Here is a 21,402-nt window from a genome sequence, read left to right as displayed (position 1 = left end):
GCTTAACTTCCATAAAAAAAAGTTGGGACAGGAGAATATTCAGTCAATGTTGTTTCAAGAAAAAGTTCTTGCTGGAAAAAACCTTTGACAAACATTGTCGTCGTATGGCTTCCAACAAACATTTTTGCGTGATAACATCCCATGTGAACATCGTAAACATCACTCTATCAATAAAACGTTGCTGGGTGGAACGGAAAAAAAAAAATCCCCCATAAATATTTAAAAATGGCCTAGCTGAAAGATCGAGAACCTTTTTATTAGCATCTAAATCGGGGTCCCTCGATATTCGCGGCATGGTATTTCGGAGTGGGCCGCGTGTTGCCATTCGTCTGTCCGTGGGATAACAAGTCAACTAGTATCAGAAATAATAATAATAATAATTTCTTTTTTCTACCGCCTCCAAAGACTTCTCTGTATTGGAAGAAAAAAAAAATGTCAGACCACCAGATTGTCTTCCATCTTGTTTTTTTAATTTTATGGACAGTTCCGCTTGGCAAGGTCATTCTTCCATCTTCTCTCTTTCTATCTCTCTTTAGGGGAGGAAAATCCATTTTATTCTTATGTAATGGAATGCACAGTGAGAATATTACCTACGCAATACCCGTGTAACCGATATTATCTCGCGATGTTTTTCGAGAATTGCGGAATTTATTCAGTCTCTTGAGACAGGCGTGACAGAAATCTCTTTTTCTTCGTGTGTCGTCATCTGCTACAGAGGCGTTAGGGAATGTCTGGGGGGGGGGGGCTGCTTAGCAGGCAATAGCCAAGGGCGGCAAGTTCGAAGGGGCGGAAAATTTGAGGAACGAGTGGTGGTAGTTGAAGAAAATTAGTGGAATGAAAGAAGAATGGGAAAATCTATTCACGCGCCACAGGTGGTAAAAACCGTAAATCTGACTTTGCCTAGGAAGTGGCGTCAATGAGTGACCAAATGAATGACTTAGACAGTGTGCAAGCATGTGAGTTAACAGAAGTGATCTAGAGAGCAAGAGACCAGTTCAGTGAGCGACCAAACGAGTGAGCTGAAGAGTTCGCAAGCACGTGAGTGACCGAGAGAGCAAGGGACCAGGTAGTGAGTGGCCAAAAGATATATTACCAAAAAAGCGAAAGACTGGCCGGTGAGATGACAAAAGAGTGACCTGGAGCGTGTCTGAATGGGATAGACCAAAAGTGACCTACAATGCATAAGCGGATACAGGCTCCTCGAAGGGGGATGCGGTAAATCACCGACAGTATACATAGTGAACGGGAGAGCAAATGCCCACCTCCGCCCTTTCTAATAATACAATTTTTCGCTGAACAAGACCAGGGGGGTGACCACCCCCGCCCGTATCGGCCTATGCTAGAGTGTATGCAAGCAGGTGAGTGACCAAGAGAGCGAGAGACCAGGTCGGTGAGCAACCAAAAAGAGTGAACTATAGCAAGTGCAAGCATCTGGGTGACCTAGTGAGCAAAGGTACCAAATCGATGAGCGACTGATAGAGCGAAAGACTATACTCGTGATCGACAAAAAAAGTGACCTAGAGTGTGCAAAGCATGTGAATGACTAAAAGAGTTACCAAGAGAGTGAAGGTCAGTGAGTGACTTAAAGGGTGTACAAACATGTAAGTGATAAAACAATGGTCACCCACAAAACGAGATATGCATCTCTCAATATATTTTGGCACAATGCGATATCCTGGAAAAGTTTAGGCAATAGTTATAGGTAGGAGTCGGGGGCCCCGATTCGGGGCGCGCATTTTAGGAACCTGACTTGAATCTTTATTAATAGAGAGTGACCAAACAGAGTGCAAGCATGAGAGTGACCTAGAGAGTGTTATTAGTGAGAAAAGAGCAGGGAAAAGAATTAGAAATTGAAATGTATTGGATTTTAACCAATCCGTGCCAATCAGTTAATCTCTGTTGGTGAATACGGCCGTTAGAGACAGAGGCGCATTTGCAGGCGCGATGGTCTAGCGAGTTATAACGCATTCGGACGGAATGGCCGCCCTTATCAGACACGAGGTGGTGCGAAAATTATTTCGAGGCTCCTTAGCTCCGATTTTACATATTTTGTGGGGAGGGGAATCTGTCATCCGAAGAGACATGTATTATAACAGAATATGCAGGAATGAAAAATGTATGAAAAATATCCACTCGCCATTGAAAATTCAGGAATTATTCAGCGAGAAAATCCCAGAATTCACGAAAATTCAGAATTAACGAGAGAGAAATTCCCAGAATCGATAAAAAAATTCCCACAATGGATGGAAATGTATTAATGAGACAAAAAATTCCCAGAATCGATGGATATTCAGAATTAACGAGAGAAAAATTCCCAGTATTGATGGAAATTCATAATTAACGAGAGAGAAGTTCCCGGGAAATTGGTGTAAATTTCGAAAATAACGAGAGAAAAATTCCCACAATATGGATGGAAATTCGGCATTAATGAGATGAAATTCCCACAATCGATGGATATTCAGAATTAACAAAAAATTCCCAGTATTGACTGAAATTCATAATTAACGAGAGAGAAATTCCCAGAATCGATGGATATTCAGAAATAACGAGAGAGAAGTTCCCAGAATCGATGGATATTCAGAATTAAGGAGAGAAAAAGTCCTAGAATCGATGGAAATTCAGAAATATTGCTCGGCTCTGCGTAGCGGAAAAATTAGAGGAATGAGTGGTCAAGAAAACTGAACTAGTAACTAGTATGGGAGAAGGGGCGGCAAAACCATAAATCCGCCCGTGCTCTTTACATATAGATTGAAAGAAAATATAGAAGGACTAATGAGAATTGTCTCGCTTCTCTCTCTCGACATAACCGGATATTTAGCATGTGTATGTGTAGGCTATACATAATGGATATGCTCATGAAGTGCACATAACCTCGGATGATAACGATCTCTGACATGGTTACAGCTACTTATAATAATAATTGTTTTTTTTCTTTCGGAACGATAGTTTTTGTGGGTTTCGTGGAGTATTTGGTAACCATTAAATCAACGCTTGTGTTTATTTGTAGGCGAGGCCATGTCTCGTAAGTTGCGTCTTCTTCCGTGTGTGGTACTTGTTTTATAGCCCTGACCTCTATAAAATGTTATGGTAATTACGTATTTACTACCGTATTTCGACCGATCGGGCTGTTTCATTTATATTCAACACCCATGTTGCAGACAGAGGGGGGGGGGGGACGGTAGATACTTGCCGAAGTATGCAGCATTTAAGTGTTGAAGACGAGTATTTACTACGAATCTCGTGTTGTTGGACTATGCTCGTGGGTATATAAATGCTGTTTGGATGGACCGTGCGGAACTCGGACGTGGGTGTTGGCTGTTGGATGGGACGTACTTCCTGAAAATTTGGCTTTTGAAAAGTCTGTGGATGGTTTATTTCACACACACGCTCAACTCGTATCCCATTTCATTTCATACCGTGCACCGCTCTGGCTCTATCGACAATAAATTGTTAATTTCAACCCATAGCCCGCGGGATAAATTCGGCCTCCGACCTCAAACCTAATTTTGTATAAATGAACCAAGCAGCATTATCAGATCACTTGAGTGACCCGCGGCACAGCGCTACAGCACTCAAGTGACCAGCGACACGGTCCGTCACTATGGCCTCTCGACCACACAGCGGCAGAATAAACTGCCTTCCAACATGGAAAGGGGTCATCATGTCCTAGAGAAGTCTTAAAAACATTAAAAAAAGGCTTTTTCTCTTGCGAAAAACCATGGTTGGCTCCTACGAAATTTGAATAGCGCCCAAGTTTTTTTTTTTTTCTGATTGGTCAGAAAAAAAACTTGGTCTCCAGTCATCCCTTGCTGAAGCGATCTGGGAATGTGGTGCTGGTCCCTAAAGTGATTCAGATCTTTGTCACGTGTTACTCAAATGATTTTGGTGATAAACAATCGCTCCCTCCCCTCCAAATGTCACCCTAAAAAAATAACCCTTTTTCAGTTGGTGCTTTAAAAATATCGGTCCCCCTTCAGTTGGCACCTTCTGCTACCGCGTAGTTCGCAGGATTCAAGATCCGGCCCTGTCTGGAACTGTGTGTCGTGGGTTACTCAAGTGATCTCTAAATATGCCGCGTGTGCAAGGCCGACTTATGAGCATAATGGTCCCCCCGTGTGATTTTTCTGAGGCCCTACCGAAGAATTTCTGAAATTTCAACGGGTTCTCATTTTGTAAGGCCCCCCGGGCTCCATGCCGGAACTGCGCGGGTCCCTTTAGCGATCTGGGAATATGTTGCGGGCCACTTTGGCGATCTGGGAATGTGTTGCGGGCCACTTTAGCGATCTGAGAATGTGTTGCGGGCCACTTTAGCGATCTGGGAATGTGTTGCGGGCCACTTTAGCGATCTGGGAATGTGTTGCGGGCCACTTTAGCGATCTGGGAATGTACTGCGGCAGGGTCGTCTTAAGAACATCGTGGGCCCCCGGGCCGAGTGATATTTCTGAGGCCCTACCTGGCAAATTCTTGAAAATTTGAACCAAGTCTCATTTTTTTATGCCCCCGGGCCGTGCCCGGTAGGCCCATGCCTAAAGACGGCACTGTGCTGCTGGCCACTTGAGTGATTCTGTAAATGTGCTGAAGTAATTGGAGCTGTGCCGCGGGTTCCTTAAGTGATCTGAAGACGTGCCGCGAACCACGGGTCACATTTGACTCGCCAAATATGTTTTGAGCATGTATGGTCTAGTTTCTGTTTTGCTTGGAAGACGATTTTTCGAAGCCCACTCGGACATAAAATGACCACATAGTTTGAATACCCATGCTATTTCTATCACTTTGATCTGGACCATAGATGGCAGCATAAAGCCGTATACCACCGTAATCCGGGATGTCTCAGTGTGTGGGTAATAGTTGTTTTTCGTGAATTATAACAACCAATGGGAAGTGGATAGAAAAAAAAAAAAAAAAAACTGCAATTTTTTACAACTTCATCAGCCCAAAAACACCACGAAGAGTTCCCTTCTCTTGCAATAACAACTCCGCAAAAATAAGTTAGCAAAAAAAAAAAAACATACACCGAGCATACAAAAGATAGGTAGGTCGGTACCCACCCACCATTGGGTTAAAAGAAGGAAACCCTCCTGATAATCGGTGAACTTCACCCTTGGTATGAAAGCAGCAATTAGTCAAGGGGCGGCCAGATCAGGTACCCCCCGCACGCCCAAAAAAAAAAAAAAGAAGCGAAGCACAAGTTCGCTTGGGGAGTTCACCAGGTAAAGAAGAACTCTTGCATCTGGTTGATCCACACCCAGAAACAGAGAGAGAGAGGAGAGTACCATTCTCTCCCCAACCCAGGAGGAGGTTAACTTGTAGTTTAGAGGTCAATGCATTCTATATGAGAGAAGAGGAAAAGAGAATGCCAGTGGTGCCATCGGAACAGGGTGACGACAACACCTGGGGGGTCATGCATAAATCTAGTTGGCGTGGAAAAGGTTCGGCTATGATCGTCGCTGTTATATTTGCTGATGCAGCAGCAGTGAAGAGTTTCCCCCCTCTCTTGCAATAACAACTCTGCAAAAAATAAATGCCTTTTCTTTCGTGCCCATGAAATGATTTTCAGCTCTTCTAGGGAACCCTTGAAATAATTTCTCTTGGGGTGCCTTGAAATAATATCGGGAGTCTCAGGGAATTCGTGGAAATGATGTAATTTCCACGAATTGAGATAATTTCCGTTTTCCTAGGAAACCCTTGAAATAATTATTTCGAGGCCCTGGAACAGAAATTATTTCAAGGGTTCCCTAGAAAAACGGAAATTATTTTAAGGGCTCCCTGGAACACTGATATTATTTCGGATCTCATGAAAACCGAAATCATTTCACTAATTCCTAAAAACACTGAAATTACTTCAAGGCCCTCGAACAAATTTGTTTTTCCCAGGGAACCCTTGAAATAATTCCAGTTCCAGGGCCTTGAAACAATTAGTGTTCCAACGGGGCCTCCGTGATATTCGTTTCTTCCAGAAGGCCCCAGTTCCAGTCAGTTGAAAGCGGTTTCCGGGCTATTAGCATGGCACCCACAAAGGGGGGGGGGCTGACAGGGCTCTAGCCCTGGGGCCCGGGACATTTCTCATCATTTTTTGCTTTTTCCCACTATAATAATAACGTTTTAATTATAAATTAATTACAGAAACGGCCCGTAAAAGATCCCAGCCTAGGGGCCCCGCTCCAGGATGTGGGGGCCATGGTTTAAGGCATTTTCTTCCTGATGTTTCGCCCACATCTGCGCCATGCATCTTCTGAGGTTAAACGGACGTACCTGCGACAAGCGAGAAAGGCTTCGCTAGTAGCAGCAACCTGCTTACGTTGAACCTCAGAAGATGCCTGCCACATGTGGGCGAAACGTCAGGAAGAAAATGCCTTAAACCATGGCCTAATATCCCGGAAACCTCTTGTAAGTCATTCAGTGCCGGCCATGAAAAGCCTCAGACAATACTTCAGTGTGCAAGTACTTTGAAATAATTTCAGTGTTCCGGAAAAGTCTTGAAATAATTTCCGTTTTTTTAGGGGAACGAAAGTGTTCCAGAGCCTCGAAACAATTCCGGTGTTCAAGGGAATCCTTGAAATAATTTCATTGTTCCGTGTGGGGGGGGGGGGGGAACGTTTGAAATAATTTCAGTGTTCCATGTGAAATTCTCGAAATTTTTTCTGTGTTTCGGGGCCTTGAAATAATCTCTGCTCCAGGGAACCCTTGTAATAATGTGCTAGGACAGTGGTTCCTAGCTTCTTACGCGTTTGGTAATGCACTCCCTGAGAAAATGCGTCCTCTGATCCGCGTACCCTGGTGGGTAGGCTTACGCGTATTAACTGTTCCAGGGACACAGCCTGGGTGGTTTACGATTTAAAAGTAACGTGTTCCAGGGAACCCTTGAAAGAACGTACTTGGGCAGTAGTTCCTTGCTTCTCTCTCATGTTTGGTAATTCATGCGCTTCTTGAGAATGCGTTGGTGACTCACCCCTAGTGCCGTCTTAACGCGTGAGCCCAACCGGGCACAGCCCGGTGGCCTCACAAAAATGAGAACTGGTCGAAATGTTCGAGAATTCACCAGGGGTAAAGCCTCAGGAAAAATCATTTGGCCCGGAGGGGCCCCCTATGATGCTCTTAAATGGGTCCTGCAGATGGTCCTGCGTATTCTTGATGAGTACACGTATCACAGATTGCTGTGTTCTAGGGAAACCTTCGCCTCCACAATGGATGATGGACCAGCTCGCGGGACTCCATCCAAGGCCCTGAAACTGAAGTTCGGTTTAAATGGCCGCTGCTAGGTTTTGATCTGATGCTAAAGGATCAGACTCTGTTCGTGAATCGTGGGCCTAATTTCTTCGTAGGCAAGCGGTGGATTTTTAGGACTGGCCATCAAACAACACGCTGACAAAGCAAACGTTATTTTCGCGGAAGGGGACCATAATTAGCCCTGCTTTGCCCAGACCTACCCCCTTCCGCCAAGTCAACGTCGGGCATTGTTAAGGAGGGAGTGTCCGATCTAAGATAACCCATCCGAGATGTGGCCAAAAAAACAGAAAAATCGGCTGAATTCGATAGCAGTCTGACAACGTCTGGATCGGAACCCTATGCTTAAAGTTCTTATGGCAATAATAACATGCTTCGCGAATTATGTGGTGTCAATGTCGAAGTGCTGACAAGACTCGGAGCTGGTGCCTCCGCGAAGAAGAGTCTGGGGCTTATATATGTATGCCAATCACTAGCCTCGTTGTATTCGATGTCAATGAACCCCCATTTAAGATTCGCCCCCCCCCTCCACATTTCATGTTAAATAATTCATGTAATCAAGTGTTTGAATTAATTGTACAAGACATCAGCGCCCGGATGAAGATTGATGGGGTTATTAGAACACGTGCTCCCTGGACGAATCCACGACGGGTAATACAAATTTTAATGGGATTCCATCCAAGTCTTGCTTTGAATTGTTTCTCCGGACCCCCCCCCCCCCCACCTTAATCCCAAAAACTGTGCGAGCACTGCCTGTGTACCCATCATATAAAGAAGAGCACCCTTACGACATGCTTGACTTACAAATGCATAAATTTAGGATGATTTCAATCCTTGAATGCAATCTGTACAAGGCATTTAATTGGAACGTTGACCAAGTGCTCGCGAGCACCAAATCAGGCACAAGTATTGCGCATTCTGGGTGCGCGCGTAGCTCGCGAACGACGGGTTGAAGAGAGTACCCTCGCGCCCCACATGCATGAAGTCATCGTGTGTGTTTTCATCAGGACCCCCTTCCTGTAGTATGAAAAAAAAAAGTTTGTCTCGGATTGGAGCCCCCAGATCAGTCAGGAGCAGTTGGGGGGCCACGGGCAGATTAAAGGCCATAAAAAGCTTTCTCTACCAAAAGAAAACGTGGTCGGGGTGCCGCGCGGTAGAAATTATCTCTCGGGGGTCACCAAAAATAGGTTCCGCACGGGTAGAGATTTTTTCTCGAGCCAATCTTGTTGTCAGACCCACTCTTGTGAGACGACGCGCCCGTCTAAAAACTTGCCACTATTGATGTTGATTTAGTATTATATGTTGTCGAAGAGTTTCTCATGAACTAAAGGGCACCCGATGCCTTGTGAGGGTGCTCTTGAATTAAAGACTGCTTCCGGGTCTAGGTCTTTAGCAGGCGCGGTAGTCTACGAGGATAAGATACTCGCCTACAAAAGGATGTTTAGAGGTGTCGCGAGTTCGAGACCTAGTTCGCTCTTTCAAAAACTTTCCTGTCGTGGACTTATAACAGGTACGGTGACAACATGACCACAGAAAACAGATTGCTACCGCAGGGAGTCCCGCACCGCAAGGGGTTAGTACATATATATTCAACCTATGGCCCGGGGGGTCAAATGTTTCATCGGAGTCATATGATGTCGCCCGTGACTTGGAACTTAAATTTGTGAGACTGAACTAAGTGGCACATGAACAGATCTCTTCGGTGGCCCACTGTGTAGTTCCACATCACTTGAGTGACCAGCATCACATTTACGTCACTTCAATAACGTGTGGCACATTTCCAGACCACTGAAGCAACCCACGGCACATTTCCGGGTAACTAGTGATCCGCGATAAAGTTCCAGGTCTCTCAAGTGGCCCGCTGCACATTCACAGATCATTTGAGAGACCTGCGGTGCTGTTCCAAGTCACTGAAGTGGACTCACCCCCCCCCCCCCGGTGGATATAATAGAAAGGGCAAAATATCGAACGCTGCCGTTCGTAATGAGCAATAAATTGTAGTTCCAGGTTTAATTTAGCCCTCGCGTGCAGAAAATGGCCGTTGTGCGACAAAAATTATCAAATACATGTTTAGGTCGCTCTAATTGGCAACTTCAATTACCTTTGATAATTTTTCCCGGCTGTAATTGGCAGCTTTATTTGCCATTGGCAATATTTTAAATTGTAATCGGCTTAACTTTTTTTTTTTTTTTTGCCTTCGTAAAGTCCTTGGCTATAAAATTGGCAACTTTCCGTATTTTTTTTGTTGTACCAAGAAGATATGGTCAGCCTAGATATGCATTTATAGTATTGCGTGTATCAATACTTTCCTACCGGAACATCTTTCGCGGGAGGGGGGCGGGGGCTGATGGAGCCCCTCCCCCTATCGGGTCTCAGGCTGCCATCATGAAATAATACAGTTGAATATTATTATTATTTTTATCATTGAGTGGGAAATTGATTTTTCTCTTCGAAATAAAATTAAAAGAACCCTCCGCCAGTTTCTATATTAATTGAAAAAACTAAATTAATTATGTAGTTAGAGTACGGATGGTCCCCGCACCCTCTTCCGTCCACGCCACTAATAACGATCATTTCAAAAACAAAAGGTGATGACTGCCAAGTTAATTGCCGTTTCAGTGGCGTAAGTGGAATTCAGATTATATTTGCTGTGAATCTTTTTTTCTTTGCAATATTCGGCATACGTGGCCTATTCGTTGCGGGAGAATCCGGTATTTGAAGCCCCTTCCGTTCTGTCAGCCGTGGGTTTGCGCTGTTCGAAGCTCGGGGCGCTTTAGGACAAATTATTGAGTTCATAAAATGACGTGTTGGGACAAGGGTCTGTATCTCGCTGGGGCAAACGGGGCACATGTCTTCTTAAGAGCATCCGGGACAATAGATTTTTTCTGAGGCCCCAACGAGGCATTTAGTCTCGAAAATTTCAACTTGACTTCAATTTCGTGAGTGCCCCCCCCCCCCATGCGTTAAGGCGGCCCGGGGGCCCCAAAATTGACAGATTTTTGTAATGCTCATATATGCCTCCTGCGTTCGCCACTGCCTCAAACGCTATATATATATGGGGGGGGGGGGCAAAAATTCATATTTGCCCAGGACTGAGGAACAGACCCTGGTTGAAACTAAATGTTACTGCAACTGTTATTTTGCTAAGGGCAGTAGGCCTATTATCATAAAGGTTTCGCAACCTTTTTTTGTCCCATCGCCCCCTCCTTCAGAAATTTTTTTTGTCCCATCGCCCCCCAACGCAATCTAACCCATAGGATCCTATGTGTTGTACCTGTATACCCTTCTACCGCCTCCCTGGAACATTCCATCGTCCACGTTGGGAATCACTGATCTAAATGAATCTAGTAGATAGGGGTCATTAAAGTATTACGTCAGCATCGAGGGGGGGGGGGTTTAGGATTTGCTGACTTTTGATGACAAGGGGAGAGAGGGGGGGGGGTTTGAAGGTTGCTTACGTCATCAACCACCCCTTTTTGAAGATATGAAATAGTCTAAGCTTCTGACGGGGGGGGGGGGGTCAAAAATGGTTGAAAATCTGCTTACGTAATACTTGAATGGCCCCATAGGGTTGATGAACGGGCAATTATAATGCGGGCAACTTCATTATTTTGAAAACGTGTCGAGGGACACGATCCGTGGAATTTTATAGGACCACTTGAGTGATCTGGAAATGCGCCGCGGGTCACTCGAGTAATCTGTAAATATGCCGCGGGCCACTTAAATGATCTAGAAATTTGCAGCAACATACATTGTGATCTAGGTATGTGTCGCTGGTCACCTATATGATCTGTGAATGCGCCCCGCGGGTCAGTTAACCCTTTCAGACCGTGTATGCACAAATGTGGTGGTTGCTTTTTCTCACCCCCCCCCCTTCCCCAATCTCAGGAAGTCCGGTCTTGAAGGATTGTGTAAGTTTTAAGTCAGAAATATGGTGAATATGAACTTTGGGGACTTTCATCAGAGGGCACCACTTAAAGTTTAACTTTCGGGGGGGAGGGAGGGGGTTCAGACGGTTTCTAGGAGAAAGTGCGATTTATTACATATGCCGAGATCTATCTAATGAGACTGAGATCCGCGACTGTGATTAATATCGAGAGCCATGGACGGATATGCGGCAGGGCTGTCTTTACGCGTAGGTTCCTTCGGGCACGGTCTGGTGCCCCCAATGATATCGATATCTGGTACCAGGGCCGGAACTACAGGGCTTCGGGCGGCAATTTCAGGTGGAAACAAAGAAAACCCATCATAAAATTGTCAAATTTCAAAGCAGTGGATGCGGAAAAAATCCTAGATACGGTCCTGGGGGGGGGGGGGGCATTCGAAATGAATTAGGTAATTAAAAAAATGTTAATGTTTAGAGTAGAGGTCTTCAACCTTTTTCTAGTCGCGAGCACTGTCTTTACCCATCAAATAAAAGAAGAGCACCCTTACGACATGCTTGACATACAAATGCATAAATTTAGGATGATTTCAATCCTTGATTGCAATTTGTGCAAGGCGTTTAATTGGAACGTTGACTAAGTGCTCGGGAGCACTAAATCTGGAAATCGGGCACGAGTATTGAGCACGGTGCTCGCGAGCAACGGGTTGAAAGATGCCTGGTTTAGAGTGTGTACAACCTTCTGGAGAGTGCGGGCCACTTCATTGGCTTGAGAACGTGTCACAGACCCACTTAATTGATCTGGCAATGTACCATGGACCACTTAATTGAAGTGGAAAACGGACTCCACTTCCCCCCCCCCCCACAAACTTTCTGCTTTTACTCGAGCAGTTAAAAATTTGTAAACATACAAATTAAGCAGCTGGAAAACTCCTTTTATCATGATACTGATAATGGTTGCAGAAGCCTGGTGAATATGAAAATTCTTTCATATCCCCCCCCCCCTCTTTTCAATAGATAAGAACACCATTAAAGAATACAATAAAGCTAATTTCAGCTTGAAAACAGTTTTAAGTGATTTACGAATACATTTTTCATTCACTGGCAAAAAAAGGAAAAAATCAACTCAACTGGCGAATCCTGAGATTCAAAGCTTTAGAACTCTTCAAATAATAATACATATATACTTGTACATATATTACTTTTTAATGTCTAAAGTCTGGCCAATTCATGAATGTGCCAACCAAAGACCAGAGCTGTTTTGCTTCCTGTATGAGCCAAACTTCGAGCAAATGTCCTCTCCCAATTCACAAATTGGCCAAACTTTGGTATCGGCCATGACCAGAGTAAAATTTAGACACATACGTGTAAAATACATCATCGGAAAACTGACATTGAATTCACCACTAGGAAAATTTGCAGACTAACAATTCATCGATCGAGTGAGTGAGCAGTTGGTTAATTCTTGATATGCAGTATACCTCTGATTGGCGACTATTTTTTTTAAATCATCAGGCCCAATTTAGCGTCATTTGCAACAGTTATCAGTGGAATGATAGGAACACCCAGTAATGCTTAAAAACTTGCCATGGAGGATGGTGTTGACAACATATCACTGTTTTGGGAATGTCAAAAACTTGCCAACAAAAAGGTATGCAATATATATTGGGAATTAACCGAGCAGGTGAGTACTCTGTCATTTATACTGCCACTCACTGGTTTACTCAATTGCAACTCACCTGGTTGTTCACCGGTTCACTCATAGTCATTCAATTGTGCACTCTCTAACTCACCCACTCCCACAATCACTAATACAGTTATTCACTTACTAGCCCAATCACTCGATCAATTCTATAATCATTCATACATCACTTGCTCATTCACCAACTCATTTGTTCACTCACTTATTTGGTGAATTTTCCCAACCGTGATTTTTTCAGTGAATTTCCTATAATGGTAAAATACACACAGCTGTCAGCCAACACCATTTATAGCAGAAGGTCTTAGCGTGAAGCTCGTGCCATCACCAAAGATGGTCATCTCATCTATAACCATTGGATATATAGTCGAATTCCATTTTAACAAATACTGTTATAACGAAAATCTCGCTTTAACTAACACTTTTCTAATCCCCCAAATAGGTAGTTTACATAAAAACCTGTAATTCCTTTATAACGAAATTTAGTTATTACGAAGTGATTTCTCCAGTCTCATGGAGTTCGTTAAAGATGGCATATGCGTTGACCGGTTACATTCAATGGCTATAGGCAAGATTGTTAACATAAGAGTTCAGCTCTGAGAATGGGGCAGGGGGTTCCGTAAAAGAATGAAGAAATTCAGCTCTACAAAAAGAATGTTAAATTTTACACAAAGTGAGAAAAAAAAAAACCAGCAACAACATAAAAATGGAAGAGCTGAACATGAAATATTTTCATAGCATGATTAATCTGCGCACGATAATCGAGGTTCTATCTCTTGTTCATACAATTCTGCATGGATAAAATAAAATAAATTTCTTAATATAAACTTTGTGAAAATTCGGCTTGAATAATACAAATGGAAATATCAACATGTAGATGATAAATCTACACCAGCAACCCCATTCTCTGTAACAATGTAAAAGCACTGGGAATTTGGTAGATATGATGAAAACAGAATCTTCATCGAGCGGACTGTAGCAGGAGTACTCTGCGGAGCGTTATTCTCCCTGCGATTAGTTCTTGCCACCATCACACGAGTAGTCAGAACGTTCGCCCACAGCAGCCCAAGAGTTGGCAATACTGTGCCCTTTGAAGAGCTGTACCCATCTTTACCAAATGCTGCTGTAACTTGGTTGACGCAAACAACAGATATGTTGTGCTCGTTCGCCAGCTTCCATATCTCTCTACCCAGGCACTGCATGTCGTTGATGCGTCTCATTGTCTCGCAGGGTTCGTATTCGCTTCGCAACAGGTTGGCAATGGAGTCTATGACAAACAGCTTGATGTTCCTCTCGAGCAACTCTGACACTGCGACTTTGAAGCACAGCAGCAACTGCCGGATACTCTTTATGTGGCTCACGTGCACGTTATCGGTGAATTTTATGCTCTTGTACTGCAGGTGTTTCTCGGTGAGGTTGTTGTATAACTGTTCAAACCTCTTGTAAGGGAATTTCTCCTCGGTGCTGATGAACGCCACCTCGCTGCCCAGTCCGCCGTCCTCTTCGGGGAGCTGTGCCCTGATGGACAGTTGGAGGCACAGCTGGGTCTTGCCGCTGGAGCTCTCGCCGGTTACCTCGGTGATGGTCCCGGTCAGTATGCCACCCTCGAAGACGCCGTCGATGATGGGGCAACCGATAGACACCCTCGATCTGTTAAACCTCGGCGTTTGAGCCTCGCCGCCGTCACGAATTCAGAGCTGAGGGTGGCCAGGGACGCGGCCCGGATGAGCAGATCTGCGTAGTTTTCGGACATGCCGGTCTTCCTGACCAGTTCCGGCTGGGACAGTTTGAGAATGTCCGCGGTGGCAGCGAGGTCGACCTTGCGGGCGGCTTCCTTTATTTTCGGATGGAGGTCGAGCGTCGCGACAAGTCTCTGGGAAGCCATCTCGTTAAATAACCGCGCCGTGTTCGTGTTTTGTAAACATCGTTAAGCGATGCGTTGAGTCGTCTGCTTCGCTGATTTCGGAATATGAGAAAGTGTGGATGGCGCGACATCTCGTGGATAGTATTAGAAGCAGTTGCGTAGTGATTATTTTTGTTCTCGAACACATGAGGCTTGCTTTTTTTTTTTTTTGCGAGTTTTTGCTTCGTTATTACTAAACTGACCATATTTCGTCGAGGAAAACACAGAGTGCCAGCGTGGGTAAATACTAAGGTGACCATACGTCCCGTATTTTCTGTTTTTTTTGGCCGTCCCGACTTCTTGGTAAAAGTGTCCCGGTTTTTCCCGTATTTCACACGAAGCCTACTTGAATTTTTATTCTTTATTGAAGTAAAAGATTGAAACTATTTTTCAACTCATAAATTATTTTAAGATAATTACAACTATATATGGGAACATTAATCTCCCACATTTGCCTTGGTAAACGGTTTTTTTTTTCGTGGAATACATTTTAATCCACTGCAATTTGCAGTAATGCATCATTTCCCGCCATTGTGATTTTTCCGTAATTACAGCAATATTTGGAAACTTTGCCAATTATCGCCAAAATTAAACAATGTCCTGTATTTGGAATCCCGATGTCCCATATTTCTCTCGAGGAAATATGGTCAGCTTAGTAAATACTAATTATTGCTAAAACCACCGCAAAATAGTCAATAGTCGGAAATGAAGCTTTAAGACGGGTTTTCCTAGGAGCAGGTTTCCTGTGCCGCGCGCAACGTGATTCGCCCAGCGCGACACGCCGTTCACTCACCATTAAGAAATCAGCGTGACCGTTTTCCTACAGAGCGCAATACGCCTGACGACAGCGCTTTTCGCCGGGCGTGATTGGCCGACTGCTTCTGGAGGAGTCAAATGCGTCGTGCGCCGCGGTTTTGCCGATATTCTCTTCACTCTTGTGTGTTTTCTTTTCCCTCCCTTCAAACCGGAGCATGCAGACGACAGAGTAGCTGATGCCAAAGCCGTATACGTTACATAGCCGCCCTGATCTGATGCGCCTCGCTAGGAAAACAAACGCGTAGCGTGATTATGTGACACGTTTCTGTCGGCGCGGAATAGTCTAATCCGGTTGACGCTGCGCAACAACAAACCTATTCCTAGGAAAACCCGGCTTAGCTGCAAATTGCTGCGGGTTAAAATGAATTATAAGAAAATAAATTTTTTTATTGAAACAACTTTGTGAGATGAATATTCATATAATTTAGTATAGTAATATTCACATTAAATGTGAATATACTATGACTATAATAGTTATAATTTATAAGTTGAGAAAATAGTGTTTCATCCTTGATTGCAATAAAGAATGACAAAGAAGAACAACAAATTCAAGTTGTCTTCGTTGAATATAACGAGACATTTTTACACAAAAGCCGGGGCGGTCAAAAGTATGTGAAAATACGGGATTTCTATTGCCGTTTGCTTTTGCGAATGAATGCAAAATTTCAGTGATTCTTTTTGCGAAATTCACGTATCTCTTATTAATATGGGATCTGTATCAATCGGGATCGAATTTCTTTCTTGATTATTCTTTGACAGTTTTATTTCCGTAATTTCCGCGGCGGAGTATGGTCATCAAATGCGAATTTCATTCACTATCTCGGAATGGTAGAGGTTGTCGGTCACTTTTTTTTGTAGAAAAATATGGATTTTTTCTTTTCTTGCCCCCCCCCCCAACCAGAACATCTCCCTCCTGCCCAGGGGCCCCACAATGACCCACTCATACAGCATCCTGCAGTAGAGCCCCTAAGCTGGAATTGGTGGCAGCCCCTCCCCACCAAACCAGCTATTCATTTGCCCCTCTATCAAAGAGTGATGAGAAATCAAAAAGTGATAAGAATCGTTCCAGGCACCAGAGCTAGAGCCCCCGTTAGCCCTGCCCTTGTTATGGTGGATCATGTGGTGGAACTGATAGGGCGCCAGGACGATTCTCATCATTTTTTCTTTGCTTTCTATACTACAAATTCATTGTAGAGGAGCCCGCCAAAGATCCTATCCTGCGAGCCTCTGTTGCAGGATGTGTGGGACCATACCCCCTGGATCCAAACTATTTTAAAGTGCGATCCCCGTTGAATAAGAATTTTATCGGAGACCCCCCCCCCCCCCGCACTTTTGATAAGAATTTTATCGATCTCCCTTCCCTCCCATTTTGACAAGAACTTTATCAGTGGAATCTTCCTCTCTGAACACAGGGCCGTCATTTCAACTTCTTCCGGGGGGGGGGGGGCGCAAACAGCATGTACTAAAGGTACGCATATATATATATATATATTTGTGTATATATCATTTGTAGTGTATTTTCAAAAGCCGGGGGTTAAGTGGGTGCTCGATCTCACAGTATTAATTCAGTAATCAAAATCTCCAATGTAAAGATAAAGTCCGAGCGCCTCCAAGTCTAAAACACTTCCGACACCCATTCCTCCCACTCGCAAGGGTGGGGGCTAACAGGTCTCCAGTCCGGGGGCGCTGACGATTTTCGTCATTTTTTGTTTTTCACGCCATAAATTCACTATAGAGAAGTCCACCGTAGGTCCAAGCCTATGGTCTTAACGCATGGGCGCACCCGGGCACGGCCCGGGGATCTTAAGAGAAGAGGGTCCTCACAAAAATGAAAACTAATTGAAATTCTCGAGAATTTTCCAGGTAGGGCCTCAAAAAAATCAATTGGCCTGGAGGGCTATGACTCTCTTAAGACGGCCCTGCTGTAGGAGGCTATGCCGATGCCTCTAGGATTGCTCTTTTTATGTTGAACACATGACAGGTGCCTCCGACTCAATAAGGTCGGAACTTTTGTGTCAGTATATACAGTGTTTTCTATGGAAATATTCTAAATGATTTTTTTTTGCTTCTCTCCGTAGGATATAAAGGGTATCTAAGCACCAGAGGAAAAACGAAGATAACAGTGTTTGCCGGTTCCTCCTCACCCAGGATTATCTCTGAATGTCTGTGTGAGTAGCCACCCCACTTACTGACCATCGACATGAGGGGAGGAGGAGGAGGCCATGTTCATTCCGACTATTGCCGCAGTATCTTATGGACACCCTGTTATCTGTGCCCGCGGCCTTCAACCTGAACTGCTCATTGAATAGTGTGCGTCCTGCGAATGCTTTTTGTTCAGTGTGAGCGGGGTAATTACAGCGTCCGTTCTTCATCCTGAAGAAGAATAGCGTGTTGTGCGTGAAGAACTTTAAAATATTTTTGTGTTCTCTCTCTCTCCGGACTGGACCAGACATGGAATGTTTCCGCTATGTGTCGTCTTCGCCGCCGCTGCGTTGGACTTGTCGTGGCTCGAGCGTGGCTGTCGCCGCCGCTGTGTTGTTATTTCTTCAGATGTTTGGAGCGAAAGGACAAGACTTCCGGATCGTTAGTAGGGAAGGTAAATTGAATATCCAGATTGTAGGTTCTTTTTTTTTTCCAGTTTTTTTTTAAAAATATGCGACTACACGCTTACTCTATGGCTTGTATGGCCAAACTCGGTGGTGTTTTGATCACTTAACCACTTTACGATTGAGGATGTAATTTTGCGTCTAAACGCCAGTGATTGAATTCAAAAAGTTCTGTTTTGTTTCCTCTCTCCTCATCATCGCGAAGCTTTGTTGTAACCCCATGAAAAAAAAGTTTTTCTTTTTGCCTTCGTTTATTCCTATACAGTGATTTCTTTCCTCCCACATGTGATGTATCCTTCTACTGTATACATATAAGAGCGAAATAGAATAAGTAGGGTGAGAGTGAAAAGAGAAATCTTTCTTCGTACGTACTCTCTTGTCAACTTAATCTATTTGTGCTGTTTTCCTTTCATTTGGATTTTTTTCTTCTACTTTTTTCCTTCTTTTTCTAACGTGTGGTTAGGTTAGGACAATGTTACTATATTTATCGCTGATTGGTCAAATCAATGTCATCCGAATTTCTTGTCAATAGCATGTAAGCGAAGGGGTCAGTTACCGTCTTAAATCCTTCACGTGCAAGCTTTCGTTGACGAAGTCGGATGATCTCTATTTGTCGAATCGGCGATAAATTTGGTAACTTTGTCCTAACCTAACCGCATGTTAGAAGAAGGGGAAAGAAACAAAATAGAAGAAAAGGAAAGAACAGTATAATGAGTATATAAGAGAGTATACAGTAGATTTCTCTTTTCATTCACACCCTACGTGTTTTCTTTCCCTCTTTCACGTGTTATGGTAGAGTATATAGCTCAAATGTAAATAGTAGAAGAAAGATATAATATTTGCTGAATGGGGGAGTACATTAAGAACGGAGGGGGGGGGGAACAACTTTGGATTATAGGGTTACAATAAAGTTTGGTGAGATGAGGGGGGGGGGGAGAAACTCAGAGAACTGGATCGAATTTATTTCACTGGATGCAATATTTCGTCCGTGATCGTAAAGGAATCAATAGCACCATCGGCTTCCACGGGCAAAGTTATTTTCTGAACCCTTACCAAGATGATCACAATTAACAGTCCGGTTGTTCTGATATCGGGGCCCGGCGGTTGAGACAGAGCAGAAACACCGCTCTGTGCCACTCTTTTAGTCATTCACATGCTTGCTCACGCTCTTACTGACATGATCCCTTGCTTTATAGGTCACTCTTTTGATCATTGACTCACTTGCTATTGGCGACTTTTGGTCATTCGCATGGTTCCTCACGCTCGAAGTCACTCTGTTGCTCACTCACATGCTAGCACATGTTCTAGGTCACTCTTTTTGTCATTCACAGGCATCGCGAACCCTCTAAGTCACTCACTGACCTAGTCCCTCGGCCTCTGGGCAGAGGTGGATCTAGTAGATTACACAAATTTTGCCGTTCTTCTCCCATTCTGCTAATTTTCTTGGCGTTGAGGTTCCCCTACCCCCCGTAAGTACGCCACTGGTTGGAGACAAGAACGACGTAGCCAGTATTTTATGGGGGGGGGGGGAGCAGACTACGTTAATTATACGGATTAGTATATATCTCTGATTTTCTGAAATTTCGGTGATTGCGGGGGTGGGCGTAGAGACCCAAGCTACGGCGTTGGTTTGAGGATCACAGATTTGGACAGCGATTCCCAAATTCTTCGGTATTCTTCTTACCTAAAGCTGGGATTACACTATAAAAGTTTGATAAAAGATATTTTATGAAACTTGAAAAAAACAACCAATAAGCCTATTGGTTAAATTCGCTCGAATGTAGCCGATGCGCTGATTGGTTGTTGTTATTTTCCTCAAGTTTTGCAAAAGATGTTTTATCAATCTTTTATAGTATAATTCCTGCCTAATTGCTGTACTCGTGTGTACTCTAGATAAGAGGATTCGAAGTACTAGCACCTCAACGCACGAATTTTTTTTCTCTTCAGGAGCCCGCCAAGTCTCTCGTCACACAGCCTATTTTACAAGGCCTTGCCTAGCTTATGAGATTTCCGTCTCCGTCTATTTTTTTTCTATGGCATTTCGACATGTACGCGCTGGGTGGCTTATTTGAATATTCCGTTGTTGCCGCATCACATTTTTAAAATACGTACGTCTATCGCTGTGTATTTGACTGTACAATCGGCAGGGACCTCCCGCAGTTTGAGGGTTGTGTGCGTAGATTAAAGCTTTTTTTTTTTTGTGACTTCTCAGAAGTTTTTCCTCTCCTCTTACGAATTAGTTGTATGTAGGGGTTTTTTTTTTAATAATAAAAGATGGGCGATTGTGCCTGCTGTCGCCTATTTGTGGGCATCGAGATATGCGCCTTTTGTGCATGTGATGTCTGAGTTCGGATCATGACAAGGTCATCGTATAATCCCGTGGGAGGGCACACCTTAGAGACATTTCTCTCTCTCTCTCTCTCTCTGTTCATATTTCATGGCTGTTCCGAGAATGCCTCTGGCCCGACATTCGATGTTTGTGCGAATCTCACGCGAAGTGACTTGAAAGTGAACTTCATCCTGCTGATGAGACGTCGTTTAGTCATCCATGGTTTCGTGCAGTCACATCCTTTCCGGGGGGAGCGGGGGGGGGGGGTCTGCCCAGCCGAAATTTGGGTCTATTTTCTGGAACCTTCACAAAATTCTGGATCTAAAAAAACCTTACACTTCATAACAATTTGGATCTGAAAAACGGACCGTTCACAAAATACGAATGAATAAAACCATACATCTCGCATTTCATTTCTTTTGTGATGAATTAACTAGATTATATAATTTTGCTTTCCCACAAAATTACTGACCCTTTTCATAAAAGTAGTGAAAATTTTCAAAAAAAACAGGGCCCTATAAAAAGTCTGGACAGACCCTTGCTTTTGTCCGTGGTCTCCTGAGGGCGGTATTCACCGACATGTTTTAAAGTATAGTCACAATTTTTTGATAAGAGATCGACACGGATTGGTTAAATTCGGGTTTTCAACCAATCTATGTTGATCTCTTATCCAAAAATTGTGACTACAGTTTAAACCATGTCCGTGAATACGGCCCTGAATGTTGCATTCATTGTCCTTTTTTTGCCCATGAACCCCCCCCCCCCCCAATCCCATCTAGGATGTCCATCAGTGCCGTCTTTATGCATGGGCATCACACAAATGAGATCTGGTTGAAATTTTCGAGAATTTGCCACGTAAAAAGGGCCCTCAGAAAATTCACTTTGCCCGATAGCCCATGATAATCTTGGGATGGCCCTGCTCTTTACTTATCAGTTTTTCCG

The 21,402-nt window shown here is 43.9% G+C and overlaps 2 protein-coding genes across 2 annotated transcripts in view; one reads left to right on the top strand and one right to left on the bottom strand.

The window, feature by feature from the left end:
- LOC149079133 (semaphorin-5A-like) overlaps window positions 1–21,402 on the top strand; it is a 72,890-nt gene that overhangs the window by 22,592 nt on the left and 28,896 nt on the right. Inside the window, exon 2 of the mRNA XM_089240014.1 lies at window positions 17,604–18,121. Within this exon, the coding sequence (XP_089096140.1) occupies window positions 17,977–18,121 (145 nt within the window). The 5' untranslated portion in view covers window positions 17,604–17,976. The remainder of the gene's footprint in view (window positions 1–17,603; window positions 18,122–21,402) is intronic.
- On the bottom strand, window positions 12,159–14,691 carry LOC149079134 (DNA repair protein XRCC3-like). Its single transcript, XM_089240410.1, has 2 exons — window positions 14,450–14,691; window positions 12,159–14,324 (listed from the first exon to the last, which is right to left on the bottom strand). The coding sequence occupies exons 1-2, from the start codon at window positions 14,689–14,691 to the stop codon at window positions 13,673–13,675; spliced, it is 894 nt and encodes a 297-aa protein (XP_089096536.1). The 3' UTR covers window positions 12,159–13,672.

This window comes from Pholcus phalangioides, unplaced genomic scaffold (genome assembly GCF_987345545.1).
Source record: "Pholcus phalangioides strain wild (caught in Gottingen) unplaced genomic scaffold, Ppha-v1.0 ptg000012l_1, whole genome shotgun sequence".
In the NCBI taxonomy this organism is placed as follows: domain Eukaryota; kingdom Metazoa; phylum Arthropoda; class Arachnida; order Araneae; family Pholcidae; genus Pholcus; species Pholcus phalangioides.
This window is presented reverse-complemented; position numbering and strand designations above follow the sequence as displayed.